Source organism: Sinohyriopsis cumingii, chromosome 7, assembly GCF_028554795.1.
Source record: "Sinohyriopsis cumingii isolate HCF-2022 chromosome 7, ASM2855479v2, whole genome shotgun sequence".
NCBI lineage: Eukaryota > Metazoa > Mollusca > Bivalvia > Unionida > Unionidae > Sinohyriopsis > Sinohyriopsis cumingii.
The window spans coordinates 56,981,087-57,007,729 of record NC_142967.1 but is presented as its reverse complement, the minus strand read 5'-3'; the positions used below and the strand labels follow the sequence as shown (position 1 = coordinate 57,007,729).

At 35.0% G+C, this 26,643-nt stretch overlaps 1 protein-coding gene across 2 annotated transcripts in view; it reads right to left on the bottom strand.

Moving 5' to 3' along the window:
• Positions 1–387: 387 nt before the first annotated feature.
• LOC149795315 (synaptobrevin homolog YKT6-like) overlaps positions 388–26,643 on the bottom strand; it is a 43,528-nt gene continuing 17,272 nt past the window's right edge. For both annotated transcript variants that reach the window (XM_089965067.1, XM_089965066.1), the window contains 5 exons: positions 24,235–24,293; positions 21,076–21,121; positions 17,757–17,822; positions 15,402–15,503; positions 388–10,155 (listed from right to left, as the gene is read on the bottom strand). In XM_089965067.1, the coding sequence (XP_089821193.1) occupies positions 10,120–10,155; positions 15,402–15,503; positions 17,757–17,822; positions 21,076–21,121; positions 24,235–24,293 (309 nt within the window). In that variant the 3' untranslated portion in view covers positions 388–10,119. The remainder of the gene's footprint in view (positions 10,156–15,401; positions 15,504–17,756; positions 17,823–21,075; positions 21,122–24,234; positions 24,294–26,643) is intronic.

Sequence of the window (26,643 nt, the reverse complement as noted above, 5' to 3'; positions counted from 1 at the left end):
TACATTGTTAATCTGATCCATGACATTACAGTAAAGAACATGATCTGCAGGTTGATTTGGGGATAGCAGATGTGTGTGCATATGAGTAGGTACGTTATTTTGCAAACGATCATTGAGTCACTGCCTAATAATGTACTGATGGTCTTTAGCAGCAACTTTCATTGACAAGAGTAAAAATATGTTCAATAAACAAAAATGTTTCTCCACAATACCTGAAAACTGGCTTGAGTGCAAAACTTAAACAGACACATGAATGGATGACCTGGATGGATGACCTATTGTAAAGACAATAACCTAAGACTGTCTGGCTGCCTCTACATCACCAAGGCACTGAAGCATCCAATGCAATTTTAAGAAATAAATAGTAAATATGTCATATAAAGACGATTATGAAAACTGGCTGAATACGTTTTATTGACTTGTTCATAATTAACATCATTTTACAGTATACTTAGTCTTACATACAATATTACAAGTTAGCAATTTCTCTTAATTATTGATGCATGCAGGTTAAATATTTTTTAAAAAATGAATACTTTCAATTTACTTTAGAATGACAAGAACAATATGAACATCACATTATACACCTGCCCTGTGTTTAAAAGTCCTCTACACAAGCACCAGCTGATGAGATTATTGACTACTGAGTCTCAATGATGAGATCTTAGATAAAAATATACTTACCTGAACTACACTTATGGTGCCACTTTTGCAAAAAACTATTTTGGATTAGACTTAACATGACCTCTTACCATTAAATGCCAGTTGTTTTCTATATTACTCTAAGTGCAAGCCATCCACAAAGTTGGGTCAAAACATGTACTCTAGAAAAAACAATACTTATGCAAAATCCAAGTTTCTCTTATCCACAATGACCTTGAGCTTTGACCTTTCTACCCTAAATCAAGAGGTTTCTTTCATAATTCACCCACAAACTTTGGAAAAGATACTTGGTTCAAAAGTGATATTTGTGCCCAGAAACCACTTTCTTTCAATCACAGTGACCTTGATATTTTTTGTTAGCCCAAAATCATCATGCTTCTCCCTTACCCTAAGTCTAACATATCCACAAAGTCTGATCCAGGTATGTAATGTTATTGTACAGAAACCAATTTTTCTACTTTCCGTCACAGTGAACTTGACGTCTTACATTTTGACCTTGAAATCAATAAGCTTCTTCCTTACCCCAAGTACAAGCCATCCACAAATATTTGTTATTGTAGATGTTAGGGAGCCTGACTAATTGCACAGAAACAGATGGACAGACATCATACTTTAATATGCTCTATGTTATTGTAGATGTTAGGGAGCCTGACTAATTGCACAGAAACAGATGGACAGACATCATACTTTAATATGCTCTATGTTATTGTAGATGTTAGGGAGCCTGACTAATTGCACAGAAACAGATGGACAGACATCATACTTTAATATGCTCTATGTTATTGTAGATGTTAGGGAGCCTGACTAATTGCACACAAACAGATGGACAGACATCATACTTTAATATGCTCTATGTTATTGTAGATGTTAGGGAGCCTGACTAATTGCACACAAACAGATGGACAGACATCATACTTTAATATGCTCTATGTTATTGTAGATGTTAGGGAGCCTGACTAATTGCACACACAAACAGATGGACAGACATCATACTTTAATATGCTCTATGTTATGGTGGTATATAATAACTGGATTATTTACAGCATTAAATTACAGAAATACTGAGTCAAAAGAACTTTGACTACCCTGATTGCTAACTGTACATATGGACCATTGAAAATATTTCATGACGATGACTTTTCTAATTGTGTCTCCAAGACTTCAAAGTGGGTATTAAAACTGAAAAACAAATGCACCATGCATACCAACTTACAAGTTGGAGCCAACTGTAAATTGCATAGACCCAAATCAGCTGTCACATAGTGCTTGTTGTTGTCGTAGGGTTTAAAGCCATTTTTCAGCACACGATAGGCTATACATGGCGGCCAGTATAACTGGTGGAGGAAGAACCCGGGAAATCCCCCGAAAGAACCACCGACCCTCGAGAAGTTACTGGCAAGCTTTCTCACATACCCACATTGGCCAAATCCGAGACTCGAACCCACGCAGACAGAGGTGAGATGGTAGTGATCCATAATGGAGTCACATAGTGCAACAGTAGATCTGAGTTCATGCAATTTATTACGACTAATAAGTTGAACAAATAAAATAGACCCCAATCTGCTAGCACATTATGCAATGGCTGATTAGGGTCTAAGTTAGTCTGCAATTGGACCTGACTTAGTAAGCAAGTATATCTTAGGCTATTGCTGCTACAGTGACCTTGACCTTTAATCCTTTGAACCCCAAATCAATAGGCTTCTTCCTAACACCAAGTGCAAACTTTTCACAAGTTTGCTCAAGGTAAGTGATGTTGAGATACTTTTACTATGTGGAAACAAGTTTTTACTTCACTGACCTTGATCTTCTGGTCTAAAATCAATAGAATTTTAACTTGCCCCTAGCTGAAACACCGAATTAATTTTCTACAAATTTCCATCTAGAAACTACATCAATAAGTGATGCAGCACAAAAAAGGGAACAAAATAAATGGAAAATGAAATCAGTGACATGTTAAAGTATGCTGGGCAAAACAGCCCCATGTCAAAAGCGTTATGATAAATTAATGGAATATAGCTACCAACCACGGTGACAGAAAACTAACTAAATTGCAAGATATGTGTAACACATATATGCCCTAGTAGTAATATGAACAGAGATAAAAAGTGTTAAATAATGAGTAAATTGACTCAACAAGTGCGCTTTGATTGGACAGCTAGAAACACAAAAAACTAAGTTAAAGTCACTGTGGTAAAATAATTACCATATATACTTGCTTATTAGCCAAGTTAAACTGCAAATAACCAAGATCCTAATCTGCTGTAGCATAATGTGCCAGGTCTCTGTTTTTTGTTCTACTGATTACTCCTTAAAAAAAACTGCACAGACCCAGATTTGCCGGTGCACAATGTAATGGCAGACCAGGGTTTGTTCAGTTTGCAGCTGGATGTCTTATAAGCATGTAAACATGGAAAGTTTTACCTATTCTGTAAAATGCTTAGGACATTATTTTCATATTATTCTATGTAACTCAAACCCACTGTCTCCTCATTGACACAAATTTCTGAAAACAAATATTATCTAAAAGTTTTATGAAACACAGCTATTCATTTTTACAAAACACTAGAATGTTAGATGTACATGTGCATGCTACTGCAAACTGCACAAAATCATGTGCTGAATATACTCACAAGTCAGAACCAACTGCAAACAACACAGACCCTAATCTACTGCTGCATGATGTGCTGACAGATGAGGGGCTAAGTTGTTGGTTCTACTCATTACTCCTAACAAACTACGTAGATCCACTGGTGCATCATGCAATAGCAGATCTGGGTTATTGCAGTTTGCAGTTGGACCCAACTAATAAGTAGGGCTAGACAGTATCAAACATCTTTAAACAGTATGCAACATACATTTATATTTATGGCAGAATTTACAGAAATTACACGGTATGATAAAATACAAATGAAAGCAATGTCCCCATTATTATATCATTTAATTCTAGCAATAAGAGACCTATTACAAATTTGGTTCAGACCTGTCTAACTGAAATCCCTTTTATTATATGGTGTATCATTTGAACAGTAAGAGTTGTATTACAACTCACGTTCTGTGGTATTCTCTTTGAAGCCAGTGTTATCCTAAGAACACAGTCTTTCTATCCAGTGTGATTATGAATGTTTTTTGTGCCATAAAAATGATATGAATCTAAAATATTACATAATTTGTAACTGGTAACCTATGCTGGTCAAGATTTCTATCTTAGGCCATTGCTGCTACAGTGACCAGGACCTTTAATCCTTTGAACCCCAAATCAATAGGCTTCTTCCTTACCCCAAATGCAAACTTTTCACAAGTTTGCACAAGGTAAGTGATGTTAAGATACTTTTACTATGTGGAAACAATTTTTTACTTCACTGACCTTGATCTTCTGGTCTAAAATCAATAGAATTTTAACTTGCCCCCAGCTGAAACACCGTATTAATTTTCTACAAATTTCCATCTAGAAAATGACATAGTGACATGTTAAAGTATGCCAGGCAAAACAGCCCATGTCACAAGCGTTATGATAACTTTATGGACTTATCTGAATAAGTTCAGTAAATGTCATTTCTAGCTGCGCGAAAAGCACTGTTTTTACAAAAGCAGACTATTTATAGGCAAACTACACTATTCAGCTCCACAACTGCAATTTCCTAAAATTTTTGGATGCAGGTTGTAATTAAGTAAATCTGTGAAATCTTAGTATGTCATTGATCTTTTCTTCCTGATTTAGTGGCATTATCTATTATCAGACAAAGGACAATAAAGAAAGCTAGAGATGCATAAATTAAGCAAAACCTTCTCACATATAGACAAAATTTGTTTCCAATGTACACAGTGAAGGCTTCTGTTTGACTTAAATAACATGTCATAATTACATTTATTATAAGCAAAAGCATATAAAATGCTAAATATTTTTAAAAATCTAGTCAATTGGAATTTTTCCAAAATCCTTGGTATCATGAAATAATGACTAGATGAAACAATTATCTGAGAAAATGGGTGCCACCCACCGAGAAACTATACAGGATATTATTGTAATTAATCATTTGTGTTGCAGAGTTATCTCCCCTTATATACTGCTATAATTTTCCTGCTATATTTATGTTGAGCAGCAGGAATGTGAAATATGTGGAATGTTGTTGTTGTTGTTGTTGCATGGTTTAACGCCATTTTTCAGCACATGATAGGCTATACATGGCGGCCAGTATTAATGGTGGAGGAAGAATCCGGGAAAACCCCAGAAAGAACCACCGACCAACGAGAAGCTACTGGCACGCTTTCTCAAATATATGTAGAATGAGTTTCCCATCTGTGAAGTGAGTTTCCCATCTGTGAAGTTTATGCTTGACGTTCAAAACCAAATTTATGAAATGAATAAACCAACTGAACTTTTACTGTATGAAAAAGTTTCTAATAGCAAATGACGCATAATACTTTTCTTAGTTGGAAACATACAAAGTTATTCTTGTGGTGTTAATTCATATTATTCATGCTAAGATCATATTTTGTAACTTGCACAATTTAGTATTTAGTGTTCATGATTATTTTATTTTTGTACAAACACTGTTTCAACTTATCTGCATGAATCACTGACAGGTTGGACCAAATTATTAATATTGTCATCACTATCCATTCATCAACTCTAGCTGCATATTTTGTTTTCACTGAGTTTATGTGAGAAGTTTGATAACTAAGCTGTATTTTAACAGACTTAAGACCACAAAAAACAGTAAAGACTTTTGGTTTTGCATTCTATTCAAACAGTGGCATGCCACAGAGAATGTATTTTTGCTTGCAAAATAATATCTAGATGAGATAGTTTTTATTTTTTCCAAATATTTTGCACATATATATTTAATGACTTTTTCATACAATCATGCAAAGATTCTGTGGCAAATACAATTCTCACAAACAATGTCAATTCAAAATTAAGTTCTAATGATACAAAGGGTAATAAATCTTCCATGCATATATAAATTTATATTTAAATTCCTTCAATTCTCACATGTTAACATCTCTGTCCACTCTCTAGCTCTCTCTCACCCATGGATGGTACTCTCATACTTTGATCCATCACAGCCTGTACAATCGGGGGAGGGAGGAGGTTAAAAATTGTAAATACTTTTTAGGTGTGGAAGTTTAGCTGATATTATGTGGGGGGGGGGGGCATATGTTAGCTGGTAATAGTGGAGGCATGAAAACAACATTGGTAGTTTCTGGAGTGGGTAAATTTTTTAAAGTTTAAACTTACTCACTTCAAACTATGCCTATGATAGCAATAATTCAGTATACAAAAACAAAATTATCCTGCATGGGAACAAATTGGCATATGCAGCTATAAAGCCTGTTATCACCTATAGACTGATAGAACCAAACAAAACTCTGATTCCATCAGTGTAATTATACTACTCCAATTAAGGAAATGTGTGAGGTCTTAACTACAAATTAAATTCAAACAGGTGTGTTTACAATGAAAATTGTTCATGGAAGTTTTGGGGGTTGGTAAATTTCTCTTAGTATTTATTCTCTTTTTTTTTTTTTTGATGATGAGGTATGCTCAAATATTTTGGCATTTTTGGGGATTTTTTAGGGTAATTAATGTTGCCTTCAGATGAGCCTGTGGCTCACTCTCTCTCCCAGCACCATGAAGTGATTTATATTTATGACAAAAATATCTTAAATTAATGTTCTTCAGATTACAAAGTGATCAATCAGCAATTATAATAAAACTTTTAAAATCAGGATCATAGCAACATAAAAGAAAATTTTAAATGTTAATTTTTTTTAATGAAAAGTAAATAAACCTTGTTTTGTTCTTGGGCTTTTTGCAATTGATTTATAGATTAGTGTTTTGTGAAGCCTGGTGTCTCAATCTGCATACACATGTTTGCCAATATACCGTCAAGCCAAACTGCAAACATCCTGATCTGCCATATCACAATGTGACTGAAGATCAGGTCTATGTTGTTTGTTCTACTGATTATTCCAAACAAACTGCACAGACCCAGATCTGCCATCACATTAAGCCACAGTAGATGTGGGTCTATGCAGTTTGCATTTTGACTTGACTTATTAAATAGTAAATACGGTAACCCTATATCTGTCATAAACTTCATACTTAACTTTACAATTGCCAACCATGACACAAACCTGCCAACCCTGACGAGTCCATCTCAGTAAGGCAGTTGATTTTTTCCGTAAGATTTACCAGTTTTCAGTAAGGTGTAACAAAATATCAATAGCTGCTATTATAAAGCTGGAAAACATAATTAAAAGTTCGACACATCGACAATAAACATGTTCAACGGAAAAGTTTGTGAAGTATGTGTTGACTTTATTTACCACTAGTACAACTGCACAAATTCTAGTTCCAAACCCTATGCAGCTCAATGGCTTGTTGCTATCTCTCAACTTGACATAATTATTGGAAATTCTTTTCCATTTCACATGATGACAGCAATCATATCTCCCGCCAAGAGACATACACAAATTAGAATGTGATGTCCAATAAACGTAATTGTGTCCTTTCAAGCTTTTATTCACAAGAATCTGAATACTCCTTTTTATTCTTCTGATTTGATTATTAACACTTTTCTAGAAGCTTATTTTCCATTTTGTCATAGACATACATTACTTTCTGGAAGTCATTTTTAAAACTTCTATAATCAACAGTTTGATCATGCAGACGCTTTGCATGAACAAATAGGTGCAGTTTAAAGCATCTGGGGTGTTGCTCTAAAGTTAGTCTGGTTCCTTGACTAATTTCACTAATTCTAAGATGAAACCTGGATCCAAATAAAACACGGATGAACCAATTATCCGGATTTGTTGGCAACGATCATTTTTCTGTAATTTCTGCTAGTATGCCCTAAGTCCGTATTTTAAGGGTAATTTTCATAAGACTAATGGAAAAATAGTAAGAGTTGGCAGGTCTGATGATGCTTAAGTAGGTAAGATTGATAAGACAAGAACTCTAAATATTAAAAAATATAATACAGTCTAATCTCTTTAATCTGAACATCATTTATCTAATTAGGACTTAGATGTGACCAGGGTTTGTATGCTTCCACTCATATTAAATTCAAGGATTTGTCCAAGCTTTCCAGTGCCTTAAAAACACATTTTCATGACCTCAAAATATGCCAGAAAAAAGAATGTTGCACAGTTGGTTTTTCTAACTAACCAAGTATCCGAAGATGTTATAAAAAAATAAAATATCGATGATTATGTCAATATTCCAAGAACTGTAAGAGTTGTTGCTGTTGTTGTAGGGTTTAACACCTTTTTTCGGCACAAGATAGGCTATACATAGCGGCCAGTACAAATGGTGGAGGACAGACCCGGGAAAACCCCCAGATAGAACCAACAGCCCACAAGAAGCTACTGACAAGCTTTTTCACATACCCACATTGGCTGAATCCAAGACTCAAACACACGCAGACAGAGGTGAGATGGCAGTGATCCATAAGAATAAGCACTTTAGACCACTTGGTCACTCGGGGCTTCAAGAACCATAAGAGAAAAAAATGGTCCAAAACAGTTTTGGAGGGAGCAGAAATTCTATTTTCAAGGAATTTTCAAAGTCATAAAACACTATATCAATTTTCAAGTATTTTGAAGGCCTTAAATTAAAAAGTCATAATCACATACTTTCAAGGTATTCAAGGAAGCATATGAACCATGTGTTGTGCTCTTAAATTGAACAATTTACAATTTACTCACTAATATCTGGGCACCCTTACTGCTAATATCTGGGCACCCAAAATAAGACAAGTTACAATCTGCGCAAAGAAACAGGTAATTCAACATAATACAGCAACTGGAATTTTAAAAATAAAAATTATAAAATATTTACTGCCTTTAAAAGACTGTCAAGATTTGCCCTTTTATGATTATACAGAGTTATTTTTTTTCAAATTAATATTGATGTATGTGGTAAAAAGGAAATCTGTACATGTATCAAGTACAGTAAAAAGTTCCATTTTTAAAAAAAATTAATACAGTTTCTCTGAAGATGAGCACAATATTCACAAAAAGGAAAGGATAAACAGATAAAACTATTATGCATAAACTTTAATTCCTAATATAAATTAACATCCAAAATTATTTGAATCTGTCATATGCAAGCCATATTGTGACTCTTCAGTTTTGATAAGCCGCATTGTGGATAACTATCCAAATTGTAAAACAGTTAAAAAAACAGTATACATAGAATGTATTAGGCCCTTTATCTCAATATATACCATATGTATTCACTAATGAGATGAGCGCAACTGCAAACTGCATGGACCCAGATCTGCCATTGCTTAATGTGCTGCCAGATCTGTGTCTGTGCAGTTTGTCAGGAGTAATCAGTAGAACAACCAATACAGACCATGACATGCAGGTGCATTATGCTATGGCAGATCAGGATCTTTGCTGTTTGCAGTCTGACACAACTTATCAATGCAAGAAACAAAACTGTGAGTTTAGTCCACTATTCAATGCAAACATTTACCATTACATACACCTGGCAAAAAGAATTGTTGCAGATTAGATTCAGATTAGTTGAATCAATATAAAGCTTCTCTGTTTGGGCAAATGATATTAGTCTTAAATGTTTCTTCTTTCACATTCAAGTGAGAGGGATAAAGAAAAAGATAGGGCTCCAGACCACGATAATCAAAACATTATTAATATTCACCCTGCTGATGCTAGTGTTACGCCTGAATTCTAATAATAATAATGCAATAATAGTGCACCCCATGTCAACAATGCACCCCGTGTCAACACTGCATGTTACATTATCAGTGGTTCACTATAACCCAAGCACTACTGTTTAGTCTATATGAAAATGCCAGTACACTTCACAGCTTGTCATACTTGGGACTAATACAAATGAAATTCAAATGAAGAAAGCAATATATACAGCTGGTATATGCTATACACTTTGAGATGATTATGTATGGTGGTTCCAATCACTAAAAATTGAACTTCCATTGCACTGCAATCTGCTGCTTCAATGTTGGTATTTTCTTAGTTGGAAATAACAGCACTTATATCAAGGTTAAATGAAATACAGACTGCAAATATTTTGATTTTGTTACATCAACATTGTCAACATAATTTGTTAATTGGCTGAGCCTAGAAACAGACATTAAGGTCAAATTTGTGCCGTAACTTAAATGTTCGGATAGTTTTGCTGGAAATTATTTTTTTGTACCTAAGATTTGAGGCAATAAATTAGAAAAATATCAGTTCCATAAAGCTGTCAATCTGGATTATTTGATGTTTTAAACTGAATTATTTGAGACAGATTAACGAGTATAGACTGTGTACGAATAATTCAATACATAAAACTGAAAAAATATATCATGGCAAAACTAGTTCAGATAAAAGTTATTATCATCATGTTAACGTGATGTTATCCCATGTCTTCTGTTTTTCTCCATACACTTTATCCCTTTTACCATTGGCTCTAACTTCTTTTCAGAGTATTACACAACACTGATTTGTTTTCTTGGCCTGAAAAAGAAGGAAGAGCTTAATATTATTGCTCTGAAGTTGTCCAGAAAATAGCAGCTGGTGGAGGAAATACAAACTGTATGCATGCAAATACTAAAGAATGGAGAATATAGCTTGTTCAACCAAACATTGAGCTTTGGGAGTTTCTGAAGAATTGGCTATGTATGATATAATAATGAATAAAAGATGGGTGTCACTGGTCAAAATTTGGGGGTGAAGTTCACAAAAATGACAAGGTCTAAGTGACGTGCATGATTGTCCAAAATATAATCTCTGACCCATGGAAAGAACAATTTTTAAAAAAAGAGGACAGTTCACTTGTGTGACATCCACCTAGCAGCAAAAGCAGTTGGGCAAGGATATTCTCAAGTGCTGTTGATTGTGTATTACAAAACAAATGTTTCAAGGTTTCTCTAGTGTTTGTACCTTCATCTGTATCAGTCTGCATATCAGCAGCATTTGTCCAATACTAAAAGACCCTTATACCTGGATGCTTTTGGGGCAAAACTGTTCAGATTTGTGAGAAAAATAAAGTTATGGAGAAAAAAAAGTATCTTTTTGGTAACAGTAGCCATATTTGATGGCAGATTGGCATCATTTGTACAAATCTGAAAGGTGTTCAAGCCAGGTCATTTTGTGTCATATTTGATTAAATTCTGTTAGGCAGTTATTTAAGGGAAGTTATTTCAGGCTTTTCTATTTTCAATAACAGAGGCCATATTTGATGGCAGATAGGCATCATTTGTATTAACACGAGAGGTCTTCATATCAGCATGCTTTCTGCCAAGTTTGGTTGAACTCTATTGAGCCATTTGGGTAAAAATCTTCTTCAAAGGTTTTTCTACTATTTGCAACTGTGGCCATAATTGATGGAAGACTGGCACAATTTGTGTAAACCTGAAAGGCCTTTACGCCAGGATGGTTTCTGTCAAGCATGGTCATATTTAAGTAATTCTGACAAAGTAATTAAAAGTTTGCTGTGTGGTTTCTTTTTGTAGTGTGTGTGGCCATATTTGGTTGCAAATCAAAAGCATTTGTACAAACTTAAATGATATTCAAGCTGTATGTTAAGTCTAATCAAATTCTATGATGCAGCATCTTGGAGAAAAAGCTTTGGAGAAAAACCTGCATAAATGCTCTTCTACTTGCAACAACGGTGGCCATATTTGATTATGGATTGGAATCATTTATAAAAATTTGAAAGGTCTTCATGTCAGGATGTCTTCTGTCAAATTTGATCAAATGATGTTCAGTGACTTTTTGAGAAGAAGATCTTGACAGTTTTTCTAATTTAAGTAATGGAAATCATATTTAATAGTAAATTGGCATCATTCACACAAATCTATAAGACTATGCCAGAATGCTAGTTCTGTTAGAATGGGTCTGGTAGTTTTTGAGAAGTTCAATATAGCAATTGTATGCCAAATACTGGATGGAGGGTGATGTTGGGTTACTTTAACTTATGGCTAGATGAGATAAAACTTACACACTTCTTGCTAAGGGAATTTTGGAAGATTTTACTCATTTGTTAAGTAAAGTTTCTTGATTCCAATAATAGTATAAATGATACTTTCCACACCTTAGCTGTTGAAATAACTTTTTCAATATTACTATTTGTTGCTCTCAATTTTGCTCCACAGCATGTGACATGGTGTAAAACCTGGGCATGGAAACTGATGACATCATCCCTCAAGTGTAGCTTAGCTAACAGTTCAACAATAATAAAAACTTCATTCAGATATAACATTTACGAAATACATCATTATCTGTTTCTTTTACAAAGAAAAGAAACACCTTTTCCTAAAACCATTATCACTCTACTTACATTAATATACTACAAATAAGAATTCACCAAGTTTGTCATTAATTGTAATGTTTTCTCAACTCATGTACTTTTTAATGTACAAACATGGTTATACACTCAAATAATTTTTATATCATTAACAATTCCAAGCTAAAAAGCTAAAAAGCTAAAAACATTTCTTTCTATTTGTATCTAAAAAGTATTAAATCTCTGTATGTTTTGGATGGCCATCAAATGTTATGGAAAACTTGTATGTGTATGATAAGAATTAATTACCAATAGATCTACATTTAAGTGTCACTTCAAACAAATGTAATTAGCCCCATTAAGTCTTTGCAAGGTTTCCACATTGTACTGTCTATCAATCCAATTATGTTTTCCCCAGCAGCTGCTCTATCACAACCTGGTAACAGGATTTATAGTACGCATAACCAGAGGATACTGCTAAATTTGTGGCATCATTGCTACCACAAGTGGATACCATAAAAGGCCATTATCTCACTCTTTCTGCTAGGTTTGCCTTGAAGATATCAGCTTGATCAACTACCAACTACTTTGTTAGATTGGTTTTTTTTAGACAGGCATATATCAGTATAAATCTTTAGAAACTTGTGGCGTGCACTTGACTTTTTTACTTCTTCCAATTTTCTTTTCAAATGAGACTGGTCTACCATTTTTGAAAACAACTACAGACTGCTCCCTTCAATGCCTACAGACAGTTTACCAGTTTTCATGGGAACCACTGAATAAGCACTTCTTTGACATTGATCAAACAAATTTTTTTAATGAAAAGAAATTTTATAAGTGGAATGAATTGTTAAGACATGTAATTTTGGCCAATTCATCCATTTAATGTAGTCTTCGTATTATTTTTTGGGCTTCATCCACACAAAATATGGAGAATCCATGGGGGTAAATAGGTCTAAAGTCAACATGTGGTGGTAGCTGGATGCCTCAAAGCCACCAGAAACTAAAATGCCCAATACAGCCAAGGAAATTAAAAATGTTCAAAGGGAATATGACACAAACAAATGAAAACAATGTTCTAAAAATAGCTGGATTACAGGATTCTCTTGTATTATCAATGATCCCCTCAACAATAAGGTCTACTGTGAACCATTACATCAATATAAAATCCCTCATCTCAAAAACTTTAACCAGCAATTTACTGCTGTAACTCCTCTTTCTGTAATCCGAGTTTACTCTGACACTTCTCACCCCATTTTGGATATTTGGTTATTTATGCATAGGCATATGGTCAAAGTCATGTGGCAGAATCAGGTAGCAATTTACCAGCAGGCCTAGCAAACTTAAATGATACTGACAGGAAAGTTATTTATTTTCTGAGAAATTGCAAGTATTAATACACATTTTGTCTTTAATCCACTTCATCCCTTTATCAGTCTCAACATGTACCCTGTGGGACCAGTCAAACAGACAATGCCCAAGGACAGCTCAGAGAAAGTCACCACAGTGTTCAACATCAGCTTCAATGTAGTGTCAAACATCTGAAAATCTTGTAAAATGGAAGGGCAGACATGTTGGCAGCAGCTGTACATTAATCCAGACTCTGAACACTAAGTGAGACAAATACCAATGTAGTGAGGACATTGCTAACAGCTCATTCACTGAGAAAAAGCTTTGGCATTACTGTGGTGATATATTTTGTTTAAAAGATGCCAGGTACTTTCTGACATCTTCAAAACAATTATATCCACCTTCCTCACAGACATTTACTTATATGTCCAATTCACTGCAGGTGGGTGAAGACAGTCTGAAGGTGACAAGATCCAGAAAATTCACTCAACTGCCTCCTTCAATATAAACTTCCTCTATTTCAGAGCTGGATCAGAGTGCAGTGGCAAGTGAGGTTTTCACCTTCCTCAACAGAAGGGTTGTGCTCATCCTTGTTCATAAAACAGCATATCACAAGGTCTGGTGTGGAACCTAGAAAATCAAAGTTGGCTATGCTTAATCCACAAGAGTGGGATCCGGAAGTTCAGTCTTGTGCCAGGCCAGCCAGGATTTGGATAGTTGGTACTTCATGGACTGCAACCTCTTCTCCCAGACTCTTAAGTTCTTTACACAAGATGCTAGACCACACACCTTTGACCCATGTACTGTAGAGACTGCACGGACTAAAGATGATCACTTGATACAGACACATATCATGGTTGTCTACAGCAACCCTGAATTGTTTGTACTTCTTGCATTTGGAAGACAGTTTCTCGACACAAAAAAGAAAAGACTAAAATACAAAAATATAATGTACAAATCTGGTGAAAAACATGGAGAAGACACCTATAAAACAAATGAATCAACAAATTACAGTGTCTCCTATGTCATTCAGTAAATACGCTGGTGAATATAGATGACCTCAGTGACTTTCTAAATGATAAAAAGGTCCATAGCAATGGAAAAAAAAACATGAATTCACACAAAATGCAAAAAAAGAATGTACATACACAGTATATCAACATTACAAATGACTAAATCACAAAATAATGAAGATAAACTGTTCGAAACAGTTGATAAAAGATATAGATACATTTGTGAATTGGGTGTTTCAGGCTAGTGTTTGTTCTTGAAAATAATGTCAGGAATGTACACCTTCCATAATGACTTCACAGTATGTAGACTGTGAAATACCATAAATCAGCTAGGAAGCAGTGCCAACCACCTGTAAAAATATATGACATTAAGGCAAGCATGACTTCTCAAAAACGTCCTGGATTTAAACTTTTTTGAGTTGCATGAAAATGTTTAGTACACAATGTTTTTCAAATTATCACCCTGGGAAAGAGCTTGCATTCACAATTGTGTCAAATATGACCTTCGGATGTGAAAAATGCACGTATACATTTGGGGATAGGGTGTGTAAATTTCTTTTGCTATGAACCTTTCATTAACTTGTCAGGTCAATTGAATGATATTCTAACGCTTTATTTTATTTTAGCTATCCTAAAATATATACATTTTTTTTATCTCACTTGTCTATTATATTTTGTATGAATTTTTATATTAGACAGATGGCTGCGGCATTAAATTTGTACATAAAAGTTGTCCCTTGCACCCTGAACAGGTAAGCATTTAGTACAAGTGTGATCACCTAGCCAGAGCAGGGGGAGATAATTTGTAATAGTTACTCCCCTTCATCTATATGATATACAAATGGTAAATTAATTTTTCATCTTTTCAAAAGGATTGGATTCAATAGATAACTGAGGTTTTCCTAATGTTGATGTGATCAGGTAATGTATTAGAGAAATGATAATTTTCATCAGTACAGACATTATCTGCATTGAGAGAAAAGTAATCATATTTTAATGTCCTGATATTTACATTAAAGAGTAATAACTTTATGTAGTCAGAAAATAATTCCTGTATCATACATATTATTTTAAAGACAAAACACCACAAACCATATACCTATGGTACTTACTGTTTTATAAAAAGCTTTACTCTGAATGCCCAACATCTCTGATTTATCTACTAAATCATCCAGCTTCTCCCCTCGTTGTAGTACAGCTTCTATTGTATTATACTGTAATGAAAATTTTACTTTTCTTAGCTTATAATCACATATTACATTCATAAGAAAATAATTTTGCTGCTATGTTTGTTTAGTTTTCAATGACAATCAACAAATAAAAGGTTGTATACAGTTAAGGCAACTGAAGTCAAGTATCATAACCAGTGACCCACCACAATGGCCAACATCACCTGATCTGAACAAGATTCAAACCTGGATCCTTCTGATCACAAGTCTGGCAGGGTAACCACTGAGCTTCTTCTGCATGACAGTAAAATGTCATGCTGATTTCCTTACGACAAAGAAACAGAGCTGTTTTCTTGAGATTTTATCCTGTCATTCATGAGACTAACCTAAGAAAATAAGAATTATCTGTGCACATATTACCAACAAAAAAAATCACAGTGGCATTTGGTGCTTATTTCCAGGTAATGAAAATGGTAAAACCAACTATAAGCTGGATAGTGAAGAGCTATTGTGAGGTTGTGCTTAGCACTCTAGACTCAACATTGCTGAGCATGACACTTAACTGGGGGCCCCAAGTGGCAGAGTGGTCTAAAGCGTTCACCGTTATGAATCACTGCCATATCACCTCTGTCTGCATGGGTTCAAGTCTTGGGTTTGGCAAATGTGGGTATGTTAGAAAGCCTGCCAGTAGCTTCTCGTGGGTCGGTGGTTCTTTCCAGGGTTTTGCCTGGTTCTTCCTCCACTATTTATACTGGTTGCCATATATAGCTTATCCTATGCTGAAAATGGAATTAAATCCTACAAGAAGAAGAAGAAGAAGAAGAAGATATTTAAATCGCTATCGCCATGTGCAGTGTTAAGGCATTATGAGGTAGTACCCTAGTTCCAAACTCTGTGATGCCAACATTATTCATGATACACCAGAGGAGTTGGTATCAGAGAAAAGGAGAAAGATGTAGTTCTACAATCATATCAAATAATGTAAACTTTCTACTCACCATTAAAAAAATACAGTGGGAAAAAAAACTTTTGGAAACCAGACTGTTTTAGTCTGAAAACTAAGAGTTTTGGAACTGGTGTTTGTGTCCATCTCTGATACATTTTTGCCATTAGATCCGAAGCAGACAGGTTCAGATTCTATGTGGACAGATGCAGATGAACATCTGCAAAAAGCAGGGTAAGTCTGAGATCTGGAGAAAAACACGATCAGGACACAACAATCATGGGTCCAATAAGCAAAAGGAAAAAAAACATAAGGCCAAGTTTTATTCATCTGCATTTGCACCAATGAAACAGCCAATCAAAAACAGCTTACATACACTTTAACATCTAGCAAAATGAAAATCTTAGAAAAAGATGGCTTTGGATGCAATGCAACTACAAGTAATAAAAAAAATGTGTTTCCTACCCTCATCCCTCTTTCCAGAAGAAAATTAAAACAATCTCAGAGGAAAATGGGTTAAGAGTGAATTTTGATCACATCACTAAATCTAAATATTCCCTGCTTTTTGAGCATCTGTGCACTGATGTTGAATAGAAATTACAAAACTAGCCATTCACTGATAATTTCCCCATGCAACATGGATCCAATAAGCAAAAACAAGTACAATTTTCAATAACCTCAATTTTCCATAATATTCTCTTTAATTTGCCTACACTTAAAACTTAACTTTACGTCATCTTCTGACATTAATTCCCAACTCATTTGATTTTTGTTCTAAATTTCTATTGTGACAGAATTAACAGAATTAATAGTGCTTGGCAACTAAAATTTGTTGTTGTTCTGGGCTTAATGCCATTTCTCAGCACAAGATGGTCTATAGATGGTGGCCAGTATAACTGGTGGAGGAGTAACCAGGAAAGACCCCAGTAAAAACCATTGACTTATGGGAAGCTACTGGCAAGCTTTCTCACAGGCCCACAATGGTTGAACCCAAGATCAAACCAACTTGGACAGTGGTGAGATTGCAGTGATCAATAAAGGCAAGTGCTTTAGACCACTCTGCCACCCAGGAACCCACTTAAAATTTGAATGACCACTAGTACAGTAGAACCTGTCTTGTAAGACCACCCCTTGTGCTAAAAAATGAAGATCTCCCAAGAAAAGTGGTCTCTCATGATAGGTCAGAATACTGTATAAAAAAATATGTGCATTAAAAAGCTGGTCTCTTAAGTTAAGTGATCTCTAATAGCAGTGGTTTTTCAAGACAGTTTTTACCATATTTTAAAGTAGGTTTCCCAATGATAAATAAAGTTTGCATGACACCTGGAGTGCTGCTGACATATGAAATAACTTACCAAAATAATTTTTGTTTCATCTAGATCACTCTGAATTCTTGTCATAGCATCAGCTTCTTTAGGATTCTGAAATAGTGAATGAAAAAGAAAAAAGAATTTTATGAAATACATATGAACAAGAAACTATAAGTAAAAAAATGTTCTGCTTTACTATCAGAAAACTGAAATTTTCTGCTAAAAAATGATACTTTTGCATTAGAAGGAATCAAATCAATCTAACAACATAAAAACTGATAGTGTGCAGTTCATTTTGAGTGCTACTGGGCTGGTAAAATGTGTGTCCTAAAATATGGATAATTACATTGAACAGTACCTTATATAATGGCTTTGAAGCTAAGTCTAACTGCAAAATGTGCAGACCCAAATGCATAATAGGCCAAAAGATATGGGTCTATGCAGTTTCTTAGGAATAATTAGGAAAACATACAACATAGATTGTGATCTTCTAACACGTTATGTGATGGCATATCAGGGTCTATAATGTTTGCAGTTGATTTTAACTTGAATGAGAGTACAGTAGTCCCCCTCTTATACAGCCACCACTTCTGCACAGGGAAAGTGGCCTTATAAGATGGGTGGCCTTTCCAGAGGGGGACTTCATTTTTTGTGAGAAGTATAAGTAATGTACGTAGTAAGAAAGCTATATACTACAAAGCACTTAATATCTTCATTTAAAAGTAACATTAATTATTAAAAGGTTCTTCTTGTAATAATAACAGACTTATCTGAACTGAATATACATTAACAGCTCTTATTCTTGACGAAAGTGTGATATGCAAGTGGGTACTGTTGTCAGGCACATCGCAAAACCATTCAAAAACATCATTTAAATCTTGGTACATACATAATTCTCTTTCCATTTGCTCCATTTTCAAACTGCTGCTGAATAATCTCCTTATCAGTTATGACATTGTTTATTCAAGTCTCTTCAACATAAGATTGTTTTATTTTAGTCTTTTCTACATGAAATTGTTCGGCAAGTCCCCCCTCCCCACGTCACTTGATGTCATCAAGAAGAATAACTGACTTTCTTCTAAAATAATATGTCTCCATTTAAGTGATGACATGTCAATGTTTGGTAATGATTTATTCTCGGATATTGCTAACTGTATGCGATTTAATTACACAGATGAAACTTTTGTCGAGTGGACAAAAGGCCTTCTTCATAAAGGAAGCAATAAACGTGTTGACACATGATTTTTCGGTCTTTGTCTGATACCCTGTTTTGTTCAAGGTCAAGGTTAATTTCTCTGTGTGTATGTGTGTTAATGCACAAAATCTATTTTTAGCCTATGCTGACCCTGTTATGATCTTGACAATTATGTCCAGTTGTAATCAACAAAGAGAAGAACTCGACAGATGTGTGAAGCCCAAAACTCTATCATAACATTGTTGAGCTCATTTCCTGTAAACTGTTACATGTGCTTTAGTCAACACTTTTTTCAGTGATGGAAACTTGCCATTGGGAGACATGTAACAACAATAGAAATGATCTCATTACTTACCTTACATCACAATATGAATTAATTATTGGTTCTGGATATATTTTTTTTTTAAAAGTGGCTGCTTGTGAGGGGAACATTTTACATTTTTGTACTAATTTGCTGGCTGCTGGTTGCGTTAGAGGGGTGGCCATTCTTGAGGGGTACTTTTGAATACAAACTTGTCAGTGCCAATGGAAGCAGGTGGTCGCTGGTGGGGGTGGGGTGATCAAGGGGAGTACTACTGTATATATGGTATATGTTACCACTATATTACTTTTATTAAGGATGTGCCTCCAGTGAAGCAGGATGATAATGTAACTAAAGTACAGCAGGTTACACATTTATAGAATTTCATAGGATTTTGTTTATACAAGTTGTCTTATTCATTTTCATTCACAACAATGTTATTCCAGTCAAATACTAGTATTTAGATTTTTTATCCTATTTTATAATTTATTTACAAAAAGATGTTATTATGACATGATAATGATATCTAATATCTCCCATAATTCTAAGCAGTACACCAGTTTTAAAGATCATTATAACACTGATGTAACAGTTATCAATTATGTTCTCAGGTGTTGCAAGGTAAACATGAATTTCTCAGCAATGGACCTGGTAAGAGAATTTATAAAAATTCACTGAGGTCTTGTTCATATTTTTAATTATATTACAACCTTGTTACAACTTGATAACTGTAATGCAACGAAATCAAGGTTCTAGTGCCTGTTTTATACTGAATGAATCACTACAAAAGACATTAAAACACTAATCTCTGCAATGAATATTTGTTAGAAATGCTGCCAGAAAGAGACATGCCTTGACAGCTGATACAGAATGGTCTGGAGAGGATTTGAACATTCGACCCACTTACTGTTTGTCTAAGCTAATGACCAGGCTACCGTGTTTAGACCAGAAACATTAGGATGCATCAACTAGCCAAGTTTCATCCAAGTAGGGTTGAAACAAAGTTAGATTAGTTTGGATGCATTAGGGTTAAATATACAGAGGGTGTAACAAACACATGGCTCAAAATACAAACATCCTACAAGTATAAATTTATGTCACAATCACCTAAGTGACAGTGGGTCTAAGATACATGTACTGAGAATGAAAAAATTTAAAACTGAAAATACATGTCACTAAAATGTGAAAATCAAGTCAGTATCCTAGTTTTGTATGGTTAGCCAGCTCTTGCCAAAATGCTTCCACATAAAAAGCTTTCATGTGTGCCACTGAAATTAGGTTCAAGGCACTGAAAATATGGTAAACAATTAGCTTAAAAAATATGTCACTTGTGCATGAAAATTAGTGCACAATGACCTAGTTTTGGTATGATTATCTTACTCTCCATAAGTCACAACCACATACCAAATTTCATGAATGTAGTAAGTCAAATAGAGTCCAAAATATGATGGGTGTATAAAACAGATAGCTGAAAATACATCAGTCACTCAAGAATGCAGATTGCATCGTACTGGCCAAATAGATATATTGGCCAAACATTTTGGGCCCAACAGTTTCTGGTTTGGGGAAGTTTCCCTTTTATACATAACAGAGCTTATAGAAGAATGTATTAAGTAAAATATGTTTATGACATATATGGTAAGTATTTACATGAATTACATGTATTTGACATGTTTTACAAATGTGATTAAAATATGTTTAACATGTGGGAACTTTTTAACATTACATACATGAAATGTGTGGCTATTTTCCATTGCATATTAACAACAGAAACATGCTAAGAGATAAAGAATACCACTACCAGGAAAATACCAAATATACTGTTATGATTATTATTCAACAATATCTACCAAAGAATAAAAAATTACCTGATACTTCTGTAAAAGAGTTTCTAGTTGTGTGAACTCAATAGTGCTAAAAATAGAGAACAAATTATTAAATAATCCATTTTTCAACAAAAGAAATATCAACAATTCCATATTTAACCAGGTTTAAATTTTACGTTCTAAGACCAGGGCTTAAACTAGATGGCAAAAAAAGTGATTAGAAACACTTTTTGGGGAGAAAGGTTGCCTTTTTTACGTACAGAATCGATTTTCAATCCAGCTTCTGATTTGGAGATGACATCAATGAAATGCAACTTTCAAGTTGTGACCTCTGGCAGTATAATCCCTACCAAGTTTTACTTTAATCCAAGGTCCAAGAAGCACCTCATAAAGGTAGTGATGCATTACTGAACACTTACTTGGGATCTCATGTAGTAAAATCCCTATCATGTTTAACTATGATCAAAGGTTCCAGAAGCACCTTATCATGGTACTGATGCATGAGTGAAGATCTGCTTGTGTCCTAACATAGTATAATCCCTACCATGTTTGAATCTGATCCAAAGTCCAAGAAAATCCATATCAACGAAATGATGGATGAGTGAAAACACCTGCTTGGGTCCTACCACAGAAGCAGACAACACATTCAAAACTTGGGCAAATCTGACATATAGAAACTTATCGGACACTAGGATTAAGTTGTACTGATGCACAAACTCGCCAGCTAAACCTATTACATAATCATCAACTGTATGTGGCAAGGTGACATGAAAAATAAAATAGATTACCACTAATTACTTTATTTGTTTTATTACTAAAGAGAAGCTGCTGAAGAAATTTTTTTAGGAATGGTTAACCATGTCATGTAGTTCAGAGGGGTAACATCCAAGATATTCCAAATACCTAATACATTTATGCATATCTTCCAAAAAAACATATATTATTAAGGAATACATAAAATAAATAAAACATTGCCATTCGTTCTTTTCTATTTTCATTTCAAAATATGGGTACATTATGAAATATGTGGGCCATGCAGAATTCTGCTAAGAAACTCATATTAAGATTTGATAAAATAATTGCTTTAACTGAAACTGCTATCTGACCTAATCTAATATCTCAGCTGTACTTTGTAACACATGTTAAACAGTATAAGATAATCTCTACACAGGTATTATAACTGTCTTATAGTTCCCTGCCTCAACCAGATCTGACAGTAGACCAACTGAGTACATTGAGAAATTCCCAATAAACAGATCACTCTATTTTTATGAGCTGAAATCCTCATGCAGTGGCTCTGATCTTTTGAAACTTAATAATACACCAAACATCTAATCCCAAAACAAATTAAGATTCTTCAAAAATCTCTCTCACTTCTCCAAAACCACTCTGGGGGCCTAAGTAGTTAGAATGTCCACCTCTGATGCGGGAGGTTGCAGGTTTGAGCCCCCGCCAAGTCATACCAAAAACTTACAAAAATGATACTTGCAGCTGCCTTGCTTGGCCCTAAGCATTAAGAGATTAGTGTTAGAACTGGTTGGCCTGATGTCAGGATAATGAGACTGGGTGGACATGATGCCACATGTCTGTAGTATGATCCCCAGTGCTAGACATCACTGTAAACTGCCACACCAGACACCGTAGTGATATGACTCATCAAAATATAGACTGAGCCCTAAATATGCTACAAATTTTATATCCAATTTTCATTATACTGAAATATAATGCATTCCATAGGCAAAATACAATTGAAAAAATATGCTATCTGGTAATGTCTTCATGATGTAATACGAATAATCATAAACAACTATTTGTCAAAATTTATCATCACATATATAAAAACCGGAGTAAATTTCTGTTTGACAATTTCTGACTTAATACATTACCATGGTAACAAACTATAATCTTCAATGAAACAAGGAATTAATCATTCCCAATAAATACAAAGGTTCTATGGAATGTGACAGCTTACCTATGAAACCTATTATTACTGTAAATCATACATTTTTTAGCATCATTAAATTTCAGAGAATCTTAAATTTTATTATATTAGCAACATAAAACCTAAGGAAATTACCAACGGCCAAAAAAAGAACTATAAAGTTTTGGTGATAGTTGTACCTTAAATAAAAGTTATATCGACTTTCAGGTCAAGTCAGATTAAAATAGGTGCAGTTGCTTTATTCCAACATGAGATAAATCAAACATTACATTAAATTAGTGTCAGCAATAAGATATTAATACAAAGTGATTATTAATACAAAGAGATTGGAGTATTGATTATAAGTAACATGCACAAGTCTATATGTTCATGCATTAGTAAAATCTTTAGTATGACTTGGTAGCTACAAACTTCAATACTAACCAATGGTGTTTCTGTTATGCAAATATTTTTCAACTTAAAATTTAACAACCATAACATTTTAGTGACATTCACTAAAATTGTACAATCTACAGTAGTACGACCTAATGGATTTTAGTGTGAGAAATTGTTAAAGGTGCTGTACAAGGCCAGATGGATGAATCGAAATAACAGAATCAACAATTACCTTTATCAGGTTTCAAATTAGCAACAAGTGATTGGGGTAGGTTTGGAAAACATATTAACATCTTGGACAGTTAAAAAGATAAGGGAGTCAGGAATTTAATGACAATCTTGGGATCATATTCTTCTAAAATGCTGGGTCAGCATCATTTAGTAACTGGCTGGTCTGTAAGGTATCCTTCATTTAGTAAGGGTTAGCCAATAATATTCTGTAGGTAATAAAAGAAGTAGGTATTGGTATGTGAAATAGTGTATATAGATAAACTGTAAGACTTTGAGATAATAAAAACGAATGGAAGAGGTGAAATAAGAGGAATTAAGTGAGTGGTGAGAGATATATGAAAATGAAAAACATGTAGCTAATCTGTACAGAAAATTAGAGGTGGATATGTATAAGCTGAAATGATCCAAAACAGCTTTGCAATTTATTTTATACCAGCAAGGTCCCTAAACTGTGAACCCACAGGATTATGTGGACAAGCTGGAATTTAAGCACTGACAGCTGGAATATGTTGCACCCATGTCTTGTGACATATGTCTTACAATATTCTAAGTGCAGGCTGGATGAAATCCAAATTCTTTATGCCAATCTGCAAAATTACTCACTCCACTACATAAAGAATGAAAGAAAGAAATTCTATTTTCAGACAGCTTACCCTTGTTTGGCTGACGACCATTGTGACTTTTTATACTGGGCTGAAAACTCGTCTAAAACCTTTAAAAGAAAGGAGATTGAGTTATTAATACTGTTTTCACTGTGACTTTAGCTTCTACAGTTGTATCAAAAGAAGGAGAAAGCAAATCTTTACGTAAATTATTTTTCTCAGAGAATATTTACCTAATCATATTAATACTGTTACCTCCCAAATCCAGGCAGACTTAAAAGATTAAAGATGAAAGAATTTCTTTACTGTCTAGATCATATAGAAAAAAGGCAATAACTTCTTCCCATTACCTCCCTTGCTATCACTAGGTGCCACTCATTTATAATCAGAATGTTGTTGTTGTTGTTGTGGGGTTTAACGCCATTTTTCAGCACATGATAGGCTATGCATGGCGGCCAGTATTAATGGTGAAGGAAGAACCCGGGAAAACCCCGGGAAGAACCACCGACCCATGAGAAGCTACTGGCAAGCTTTCTCACATACCCACACTGGCCGAATCCTGGACTCGAACCCACGCAGACAGAGGTGAGCTGGCAGTGATCCATAACGGAGAGCGCTTTAGACCACTCTGCCACTCGGGGCCCATAATCAGAATGAAATATCAGCAAGAAAGCTTACATGTAAGGGTGGCTAGAAGGGTTTTAAGTAATGTGATCAGATAAGCATTCTTGGAGAAATGTAACAGGTCATGTGATCTGTGACCCCAATATATCCAGTTAAAAAGATGATTACCGAATTCTTCCTACTGACAAAAATAACTGATGAATCCAGCAAATCCCAGTGGATGTGCTGGTAGCCTGGTGTCATCTGGACACGCCACAGGACCCATCAGATTTCAGAATTGGTCTCTGCAAGCTAAATCTCTGAGATAAAAACTCCAACAGATCAAAAGTCTGGCTCATAGAGATCATTCTAATTTCAACACTGATCTCTTGAAACTGCAGACCATGCCAAGCATTTAACCTACTTCAGCCATGCAGATAATTCTTGATGGGTGATATCCTGCTTCTCAGCCTTCATGGAGAGAGAAAGAGATATATGTGTGTGCCACAACTTGCCCCTGCTATTCAAGTAGTACTTGAGGGATTTACAGAGTCTTAAAAAGCCACTGCTCTCGACATGTCTACCAAAGAAAGGGAGCATATGATGACTCTAATTTTCCACTGACAGAAACCAATTTCTGGCCACAAAGCAAGGTACATCAAGACAACCACCCAACCATCCAATCTGAACTGAAGATAGTTACTGAATGGGCATGTAACTTGCTCACATGGCATGCCTAAGCAATGACAAGCAGGAAACATGTTTTGCATTACAGTAGTTTCAGTGAGGTTTGGGTTGAAGACTCAAAATGTATCTGAATTGAGCTATGTTAAAAAGATAGATTCCATTTTATGAACATGGAGAGGGATTTTGGTCAATTCAAATCAGAATTGGCTAGTAGGTTGTAGTTGTTATGGGCCTAATGCCATTTTTCACCACATGATAGGCTATACATGGTAGCCAGTATATTTGGTGGAGGAAGAACATGGTAAGATTCATCTACCTACAGAAAGCTACTAGCAGGCTTTCTCATACACATATGTTGGCCAATCCTGAGACTCAAACCCACATGCACAAAGATGTCTGTAAAGGCCAGCACCTTTGACCACTTGGCCACCTTGGATCCCTCCCTGTCTAAAAGGTCTGATAAATCTTTATTTTATTTTGACTATCTTATTCTGTCAAGATGCATGAATGTGTCAGATATCATAGAACAGTAGCAACCGATGGTAGCTGGGGCCAACTTTTTCTCCTAGCAGAGCCAGAGAAAGAAAAGGACTGTTGAAGGATCGAAACACTCAAAGGCACAATGTTATGCACCAGTTCTGAAAACAAGTAACTTTCAATCATGAACTTAAGGTCTGAATTCATTCTCCTACAAGAATGTCCAGACAGATCCTAGTGTGAAGGAGAAGATGGTCACGGCAATAGAGGAACACCTGTGACCACAGTTTTCTGAGAAGATTTGGCTTGACTGGAATCTTCTGGACAAATTTATTACTCGTTCAAGTTGATAACTGAACCAGGACTTGTCCCATCTGAGTGAGGCTTCAGATTCATCTTGCATGTCTTAACCAACAATTACTATTATTATTTTCTGTCCCAAGACCATGGATGGGTAGTTAAAAGCACACAACTCATCCCAACTGATTGACAGTGCATACATCACCCAAGCTTGTGGATCCAGAACTGGAGAGATATATGTGGACAACTTATTATTCCAACTTGCTTGATCATTGGACGCAACCCAATGTGTACAAATCCAATGTAGGATTGATTGATGGAGGAACCTTACCAAATGAATCACTTGACCCTTTCTGAATAAAATTTTGGCCAAGATATTGAGTCGGCCTTTAT